The 9,712-nt window shown below is 53.9% G+C and overlaps 1 protein-coding gene across 1 annotated transcript; it reads right to left on the reverse strand.

Annotated features, from left to right (window-relative positions):
• Window positions 1-669: 669 nt before the first annotated feature.
• On the reverse strand, window positions 670-7,937 carry LOC116190138. The gene is made up of 4 exons (XM_031519797.1): window positions 5,339-7,937; window positions 4,853-5,227; window positions 1,949-3,946; window positions 670-1,886 (listed from the first exon to the last, which is right to left on the reverse strand). Exons 1-4 carry the CDS (start codon window positions 7,935-7,937, stop codon window positions 670-672), a joined length of 6,189 nt encoding a protein of 2,062 aa, XP_031375657.1.
• Between the last annotated feature and the right edge of the window lie 1,775 nt (window positions 7,938-9,712).

Consider the following 9,712-nt stretch of genomic DNA (forward strand, 5'->3'; position numbering starts at 1 on the left):
AAGGTAAAGGGAGGGATCTTTAGGATCCTCCAAATTAAGGATACGACGATTCGACCCCATTTCGAGGCATGTCTCGAGCCTGGAGAGTCGAAGAGAGTTTGCTTGCGTCGAGGACTGCCGACCCACTACTAGCTGTAGCTTCACGCGAAGTGCCGCTGTTCTTTCGTGGTCAAGCCGACAATTGCCCCTAATTTTTGCCTAGGCCGTAGGATGAGTAACGACCTAGCGGGGTATTTTATTTGACTTTTCTCACATGAGTGCTCACCTTTTGCTACGATCGCCCCTGTCCGGGTCTGATCGCACCTCTCGGTTCCTCTAACTTTTGCCTAGACCGCCCTTTGCGGGTTTTCGGCCTAGCGAGAAATTGATTTGCGCTCTCCTTTTGCCACGACTCCCCTTTGCGGGATTTTAAGTCGTGCCCCTCGTTCCCTAACTTTTGCCTAGGCCGCCTCAAGGAGGTTTTCGACCTAGCGGGAAAATTATTATTTTTCTCTCTGAAGTATCCTTAGATGAGAAGAATTGAATGGACAGGACACGTGCGTGATAAATAGAAAATGTGGTGAGGTGAAATGGCACAGAGCCCAAAGGAAGACAGAGGAAGATAAGGGCCTGGACGGTAGCCTGAAACCTCCGAGAACACAAAGAAACCGCCGGATGACAAAGAGTCCATTAAGGGTAGTACTTCTTAAGGGCATCGGCATTGACCGGGAGTGCGTTTTCGGTCCCGTCCATATCGCTTAGGATAATTGCCCCTCCGGAGAAGACTTCCCTGACGACGAAAGGTCCATCATACTTGTATGCAAACTTGCCCCGAGAGTCAGGTGTGATGTGCAAGACCTTTCGTAGGACGAGATCACCGGGGCGGAATTCGCGGTGGCGAACCCTTGCATTGAACGCTCGAGCCATTCTTTGTTGGTAGCATTGACCGTGGCAGAGCGCTGTTAGCCGTTTCTCGTCAATGAGATTGAGCTGTTCGTAGCGCTGCTTCGCCCATTCTGCTTCTTCGAGCTTGGACTCGGCGAGGACCCTCATGGAGGGAATCTCCACTTCGATTGGGAGGATTGCTTCCATGCCGTAGACTAGGGAGTACGGAGTTGCCCCGGTTGAAGTGCGGATGGACGTTCGATATGCCAAGAGCGCAAAAGGGAGCATCTCGTGCCAATCCTTATAGGTCACCGTCATTTTCTCGATGATCCTCTTGATGTTTTTGTTCGCAGCCTCCACCGCACCGTTCATTTGGGGACGGTATGGTGTGGAATTGCGGTGGTGTATTTTGAATCGCTCACAAAGCTCATCGATGATCCTGTTGTTCAGGTTCTTAGCATTGTCGGTGATGATTGTTTCGGGGACTCCATATCGGGCGATGATGTCGCGCTTAAGGAAACGTGCCACGGCATTTGCGGTGACCGAAGCGAGCGTTATGGCCTCGATCCACTTGGTGAAGTAGTCAATTGCCACCAAAATGAACATGTGTCCATTGGATGCTTTGGGATTGATAGGGCCGATCACGTCAATGCCCCACATTGAAAAGGGCCACGGGGCCGCCATCGGGCGTAGCTCATTGGGGGGTGCTTTGATCTGATCGGCATAGACCTGGCACAAGTGGCAGTGTCTGACGTGTTTGGCGCAGTCGGCCTCCATGGTGGACCAAAAGTAACCTAGGCGCATGAGTTTCTTGGTGAGCATGAGACCGCTCATATGGGGTCCACAACTCCCTTCATGTATCTCTCCCATGAGGCGTTGTGCCTCGTTTTCGTCAACACACCGGAGTAGCGTGGCGTCGAAGGAACGGCGGTAGAGAGTCTCTCCGCTCAGGAAGTAATGCGCTGTGAGTCGCCTAAGTGTTTTCCGTCCCGACGGTTGGCAAATGTCGGGTATTGGCCAGTTTGCAGAAAATGTTTGATGTCTTCGTACCATGGCTGTTCATCGGTCGCCTCGATTGTGTCGCAGTAAGCCGGGCCTTTGGCAATCTCGATCTCAAGTGGCTCGATGAGGTTTTCTTTTGTGATGCTCACCATTGATGCCAGTGTCGCAAGTGCATCTGCAAACTGATTCTTGATACGTGGCGTGTAGGTGAACGAGATTTTCTCGAAGTTCTCCGCTAACTCCTCGAGATACTCGTGGTATGGTACTAACTTTGCGTCTTTCGTCTTCCATTGCCCTAACGTTTGGAAGATTGTGAGCATTGAATCTCCGAACACTTCTAGCTCCTTCACCTTGAAATCAATCGCTGCTTGCAAGCCAAGGATGCATGCCTCGTATTCGGCCACATTATTGGTGCAGAGAAAATTAACTTTTGCTGCAATCGGGTAATAACGTCCGTCCGGGGATATCAGCACTGCGCCGATACCAGAACCGGTGGAATTCACCGCGCCGTCGAAATACATCTTCCACGCGGTCCCATCCTCCTCCTCATCTACTCGGAGGATCCCTTCGTCTGGAAAGTCGGAGTTGATCGGCGTGTCATCCTCGATGGGAAATTCCGCCAAATGGTCTGCAATTGCTTGCCCCTTGACTGATGTGCGGGGCACATACTCGATGTCGTACTCCGTCAGTTGACAGCGCCACTTTGCAATGTTCCTCATGGAGGATGGGCTACCAAGTAGATATTTCAGGGGATCCGCTTTCGACAGCAAGCGGATAGTGTGATAGAGGGTGTACTGTCGAAGTCTCTGCATGACCCACACCAGTGCGCAGCACATCTTCTCAATCTCCGGGTAATTGGATTCCCCTTCAGTAAACTTCTTGCTCAGATAGTAGATGGCATGTTCTGCGCGTGTGGACTCATCTTCTTGTCCCAGCATGCACCCCAATGATTGCCGGCGCACCGTCAGGTAAAGAATGAGAGGTCGACCTGGCGTGGGCGGGACCAACACCGGCGACTGAACTAAGTATGTCTTAATATCGTCAAAGGCCTTCTGACAATCGTCGTCCCATTCAATTGCTGCATTTTTACGAAGCAGCCGGAAGAGGGGTTGACACTTATCTGATAAGTTCGCGATGAAACGCGCGATGTAGTTCAGTCGTCCTAAGAAGCTCCGTACCTCGCGCACTGTTGATGGCGGAGGTAACTCCCTAATCGCTTTCACCTTGTCAGGATCGACCTCGATGCCTCGTTCGCTGACCACAAATCCTAGCAGTTTTCCGGATTTCGCGCCGAATGTGCACTTGGCCGGGTTGAGCCTAAGCTTGTACTTCTTGAGACGTTCGAAGAGACGCCTCAGATTGACGAGGTGATCCTCTCCCTCCTTGGACTTTGCGATCATGTCGTCGACGTAGACCTCGATCTCCTTATGCATCATGTCGTGGAAGAGCGTAACCATTGCCCGTTGGTAGGTTGCCCCGGCATTTTTGAGCCCGAAGGGCATGACCTTGTAGCAAAACGTGCCCCACATCGTGATGAAAGTCGTTTTGATCTTGTCGTCTTCAGCCATCCGGATTTGGTTATACCCCGAAAAGCCATCCATGAAGGAGAACTGATTGTGGCGCGCGGTGTTGTCGACCAAGACGTCGATGTGAGGCAGAGGGAAGTTGTCTTTAGGACTAGCCTTGTTGAGGTCCCGATAGTCGACGCAAACCCTGACCCTTCCGTCCTTTTTCTCCACGGGCACGATGTTTGCCACCCATTCAGAGTAATTGCAGACTTCTAGGAATCCCGCATTTATCTGCTTGACGACCTCCTCCTTGATGCGGAGGAGAAGGCCGGCTCGCTGCCGCCGTAGGTGTTGCCGTTTGGGCGGGAAGTTCTCTGTATCGAGTGGGAGAGAGTGCTTGACTATCGACGGATCTAAGCCCGGCATGTCGGCGTAGGACCAGGCAAAGACCTCTTGGTACTCCTTCAAGAAATCGATCATCCGAGCTCGTTGTGTTGGATCGAGGCCCGTCCCGATCTTTAGCGTGCGAGGTTCCTCTTCAGTGCCTATGTTGATTTCTTCTGTTGGCTCAACTGAGGTGAGTTGACGGTTCTCGAGGCGGTGCAAACTCTCCTCTATCTCAGGCACTCGACCGTCCTCGTCGAGCCCTTCCCCGAAGTATATGGGTTGGGGCTCTTCGAGGAGTTCTTCGGATGGGTTCGAATCGACGCGTCGAAGATTTGGATTCGAGTGGAGCCTGGAAATTTAAACGAGTCGTCTTAGAAATATTTAAAGTGCTGCGAATGAGTAAGAGAGAAGGAAACGAAGGAGACACGAGAATTCAAAAATGCATGTAGGGATTTCATTGAAGGTGGGAACATTGATGCCATAACAAAAACCCCTCTTCCGTCGTGTGGCTTATGACTTTGCCGACACGCGGGAAACATCGTCTACAAAGATAGCCTTACACATCGGCGATTACAGCCGAGTAGCGCGGGACTGAGGTCCAGTTGTTGAGCTCCTCATTCTCCTGCGCGAGGCGGATGTAGACCCCTGAAGGAGTCTCCTCGGTGACGGCGTATATGCCTGGCAGATCGACAAGCGCGTCGTCTAAATCCGAGGAGGGGCCGTCAAGAGTACCTCCGACGATGTGCTGTGATCCTGAAAAGAAGTGGGAGAGTGGCGGAACTGGGGTGCCCCTGTTGATCTTCCCGTAGTACGCTGCGAGACGGTGGGGCGCTTGCCTCTACGGGCTTCAATAATCTCGTGGCAGGAAGGGCGAAAACCGAGTCCCCTCCTGTTCTTGTACTCTTCGATCTCGATTGGGCGGTTGATCCCTTGCCCACGTGCTCCGAGTCCGGAACCCGGAATGTAATTATGGCGCAGCAAGATCTTCCCCACCATGCGGTCGGCGCGGGACGGACCGGCCTTTCCGTAGTCTCGGATGACGGAGATGGTGTCGAACGAATGGAAGGGGAGGTTCTGATCGTCCCCAATACTGATATAGGGGACAGCCGTCTCCTTATAAATCGCATAGTCCTCCTCACCTTTGACCGTGATGAGTCGCTCTTCCACGATGAACTTAAGCTTTTGGTGCAAGGTGGAGGGGACTGCGCCCGCAAAATGGATCCATGGCCTCCCGAGCAGCAAGCTGAAGGCATTGGGGATGTCGAGCACCTGAAAAGTGACATTGAATGAACATGGACCTACCTCGATCAGAAGGTCGATCTCTCCGTTCACCTCTCTCCGCGAGCCATCGAAGGCTCGAACCGCTGTCTTGCTTGGACGAATACGATTCAGATCCACATTCATCTGCTTCAGGGTGGAAACAGGGCATACATTGAGAGCCGAACCATTGTCGATCATGACCCGGCCTACCACGAAGTTATTGCACTTACAGACGATGTGCAACGCCCGCGAGTGTGCGTACCCTTCGGAGGGAAGCTCGTCATCCGAGAATGAAATATTGTTGGAGAATATCGAACCAACGGTTTCTTCAATGAGATCTGGAGCCGTCTCCTTGGGGACCTGTGCCGCCGTCAGGACCTTCAGGAGCGCTTCACGATGTGGCTCCGAACTTAAGAGAAGGGCGAGTAGTGAAATGTGGGCCGGAGACTTGCCCATTTGTTCAACAACCTTATACTCGCTTGCCTTGATGATCTTCATAAAAGCCTCGGCTTCCTCTTCGGTCACCTTCTTTTGTGGGATCGGCGTAGCTTCCGGGGCGATTCCTAATGTCGCAGCAGGCGCCTTTCCTTTGTTCGCGACCTCCGGGTTTTCATACACTCGTCCCGAGCGCGTCACGCCCATGACGCTGAATTGACGCTCGAGGTTCCCGACACTCCCTTCGTAGGTCCACGGAACCTTGCTATCTTGATATGGCTCTCGTGCGGGGACATCTATCACGAATGGGGCGGGCGTGGCATCAAACCCCGCGTACCCTATACCGGTTTCCGCAGGCACATATTCGATTACGAACGGGGCGGATGGCTCCTGCCCGGTCTCGTACTCCCCTATGGCGCAAACACTGATCATGTTAATGCTGGGTCCCGAGCTTGACCCGTGATCGGGAAGAGGATTAACTTGCACGTTCGGAGGTTTGACGGCGTTGAACGTGAGTTGTTTGCCATCAATCATAGCTTGGATCTTCTCCCGCAGCTTCCAACAATCGTCGGTGGTGTGACCGGGTGCGCCCTGATGGTACTCGCAGTGCCGACTCTGATCCTGAATGGTGGGGTCGAAATCGGGGTTAGGCGCTACTGATTTAATCCTATTGCCTGCGAGGAGTTGCCGGTATATGTGGGAGAGCGGGGCCGGAAGGGGTGTGAATTGTCTGCGCCGCGGCGCAGTGCTTTGTTGGTCCTGCGGGGCCGGAGCCCGTTGCACCGGCTGAGGAGTTCTCGAAGCCGGAGGCCTGCTTTGTTGGATCGGAGGGGGAATAGGGACGTAATTGTGCGGGGCCGGCAACGGAAAGGAGGCCGGCGGGGCGGAATAATATACTTGTTGCGCTGGGAGTTGCTGCTGATAATGCACCGGAGGTGGGGCATACGCCTGAGTGGTCGGTGGTGCGGGCGTGTAATTGATGGAATACTGTTGGGGGGCTTGGCGCCCTGAGTTAACAGCATTGACGGACGCGTCTTTTCCTCTCCTGTTTCCCGCGGAGGGTGTCCCAGTAGCAACCTTCTTCGAGGACTCTCCCTCTTTCTTCTCGGCCGGTCCTTCTATCTTGCCGAGCTTAACGCCGATATCAAGCTTCTTCCCGGCGTCGATAAGGTTGGAGAACGAAGACGTGTGAGCCAACAGGTGCAAGTAGTAGGCCCCTTTGAGGGTAGAGTGGAATAATTGGATCTGCTGCGCCTCACTGATCGGGGGGACATGTTTCGCCGCTCTAGCCCTCCACTTTACTGCGTAGGCCTCGAAGCCCTGATCCTCGGCCATCTCCATTGTACTGAGCTCCAACAGGGTCGGGGGCGTTTCTGCACAGTACTTGTACTGGTCGATGAATTTGCCCGAAAGGTCCGTCCATGTAGGGATATCCGCGGCTTTCAGTGACATGTACCAATCAAGAGCCGCTCCCGCCAAACTGTCCTGGAACGTGTGGATGACGAACTCTTCGTAGTCCCAGTACTGCAGCATCTTTCCCCTGTAGTGACGGAGATGGTGACGGGGGTCGGTAGTGCCATGGTACCTTTGGAATTCAGGCACCTTAATCTTCGGGGGTAGCCGCATACCCGGAAAAAGACTCCAATCGCAATCGCCGGCATCGAGGCGAGGACCACCTGATTGTAAGGCTTTGATGTTCTCTTCCATCTTCTTCAATCTCTGCTCCTGCTCAGTCCCCATTTCCGGGAGAAAGTTTGTCGGTGGAGCTATGGGGACAGCCTGGGTTGGCGTGCCCGGTTCAGGGATGGGAATGTTTAGGGGAGGTAGAGTTGGGTAAGAAAAGCTGATGTGGGGTTGTGGAGCTTGGAATGGGACAGGCTCGGCTGTGTGAGCAGGAGCGTGGGGGCTCTGTGCCGGGAAGACCATCGGCGGAGGAGCCGCGTAAACCGGTGCCGGAACCGGTATGGACATCGGCGGCGGTACTAGAGTAGTCGGGTTCGACGGTGGAAGAGGAATGGCTGCCGGGAGAGTCACCGATGGCGGAGGGACGTTAGCTGGGAGGCCCGCCGGTGCGTGTATCGCAGGCGCTTCAATACCTTCCGGAGCATGGGTCGGCGGGACCCAAGGGTTTGGGTCGACTGTTGGCCCGTACCCCGGAGGCGGAGTAGAGTTCGAGGAGGTGCGGTTTGGAGCTCTGAGTAGGGCCATGAGCTCGGCCATGTCGGCAGCCATCTGATTGACCGTGCCCCTTAATGTGGAGATATCGCCTTCCAGTGCGACGATGCGGGCCGCACCCTCTGTAGAGGTGGACGGTGCTTGGGCTTCCGATGTTGGGACTGGTGGCGGGATTTCTCCCGAGTGTACCGGGGGTGCGCCTGCAGGAGTTAGTGGTGGCAGTGCTTGAGTCATGGACGGTTGATAATAAACCGGCGTCGGTGGAGTGTTCTCCTCGGAGCTAGCAAGCTGATTGTTCTGTGCCATCTTCGATTGCAGACGAGTGAGATAACGGTGTGGCGCCAGTTATGGTTACCTGTATTAACAAGTGTGTAAATATCTACGCAAACGAGTTACGTTCTAAAAATAAAAACGTGTGACATAATAAATAAGGGGATGACGTGCATGAGATGCATGGATTTGAAAACTAATGTTGTCACTCGCATTGATTCAAAAGGTTTCTAAGATACAATGCAATTAAAAACAAGCCCTAAATCGTTCTTCCACCGCGCTCAGGGTGCGAGTGACTGTTGCCGTGGAGAGCACCGATTCAGGTGAGGGCCTGGTGGAGGCGTCTATCCTAAGGGGTGCGTGGACCTCCACGGGCTCTCTTCCTGAACCTCTCCAAGGCGACATTCGCTCGTGCCAGCTCCTGTTCGCGCCTCTGCAGCTCGGCGCGGGCCTGGGCGAGCTCTCTCTGTAATTGTCGTTGATCCACAAGCTGCTCGTCTTTCTCTGCGACTTCCCGACGAAGGTGATCTCTCTCGGCCCTGAGGTTAGCAAGCTCTGCTTGAATGGCCACGTTCGGGGTGAAAGACGCTCCCGTTGGTCCGTTATCTTCAGCTCGTGGAGAGTCGGCGAGATCCTCGTGTGCTGTAGGACCCCACCGATAGAAACGGAGGACATATTCCTCGGTAGCCTGGAAATCCTGTTCTTCAAGGGTTGGATGCTCGGGGAAATACGGACGCTCGATGACCACGGTTCGCCACGCGTCCAAAACCCGTTCGATGTCTCTTTGGCGATCCACGGATGTCTGATCCTCCCGCCAAGTGTGTTCGAATTTAGCCCGTGCCGTGTCCTCGGGGACTGTCTGCAGGCTGCCAAACTGCCTCATCACTCGTGCCGGAAAATATGTGGTGGACCCCGCATGACTCACGAGTGGTACTCCGTTAAAATCAGGGCACCTAAGGGCTGCGGGTCCGGGTGGCATCCACGCGGCTCGCCACTTAAAGCCCCTAGGTGGTATTTCGCGAAAAATCTTGATCCACTCGGAAACCTTGCGTTCTTCCACACGTATCAAAGATAATAACTGCGAAATGATCGACCCCGAGCGACTGAAAAACAGGACTGGCCTCACGAGACCGAAGGGGTTTGCATGACTTTGAAGCCACATTTGTAAGAGGATTGGGGACCCTCTCAACCTACGATCAGCTGTTCGTGTGATGCGGTCGAGGGACCGGATAGTCTCGGCCACTAGGCCTACCTCATACTCGCGGCCTCCGACCACTTGGAGGACGACGCTAGCTAAAGTTGCGTCTATACGATCAGCTGCGCGAGGGAATAAAAGAGTCCCAAAAATCAAAAGTAAAACTGCATGACACAAATTCTTTTGGAAAAGATCCCCTCGGACCACGCGTGATTGTGAATCGATAAAACGGAGTAGTTTCGCAGTTATTATCTCTGTACCGCCGGAATATGCGAGTTCGGCCTGCAGCGAAGACCTTTGCACCCCGAGTAGGCGCGAAACTAGAACTGGTCGAGTAGTCTGGAAATTAGGCTCCATAATTCCGTGAGTGACTGTGGTCTGGCCGATGAGGGTCCTATACTCCTCAATAGTAGGCGCGAGCTCGGTGCCCTGGATGTTGAAGACGGCGTGTGCTGGATCCCAAAACGTTACAGCAGCTCCGAGAAAATTCCAGTCTACCCGACGAGCGGACAACAGAGGTACATCTCCGACGAAGGCGGTGATGTAGTCCTGATCAATTCGGCGCAGGCTTATCCATATGCGGTTGATTTCGTCCAGTGGTGGTGTGATCCTGTCG

Source organism: Punica granatum, unplaced genomic scaffold (assembly GCF_007655135.1).
Source record: "Punica granatum isolate Tunisia-2019 unplaced genomic scaffold, ASM765513v2 Contig00325, whole genome shotgun sequence".
NCBI lineage: Eukaryota > Viridiplantae > Streptophyta > Magnoliopsida > Myrtales > Lythraceae > Punica > Punica granatum.

Bases quoted from the DNA above. Each gene is read 5' to 3' on its own strand.
- LOC116190138 (XM_031519797.1), bottom strand. From the start codon at position 7,937: ATGGCACAGAACAATCAGCTTGCTAGCTCCGAGGAGAACACTCCACCG. The intron at 5,228-5,338 runs GTTCGATATTCT...ACTTCGTGGTAG, and splicing joins TCTCATTGAAGAAACCGTTG to GCCGGGTCATGATCGACAAT. The intron at 1,887-1,948 runs GCGACACAATCG...CATTTTCTGCAA, and splicing joins TGCCAAAGGCCCGGCTTACT to ACTGGCCAATACCCGACATT.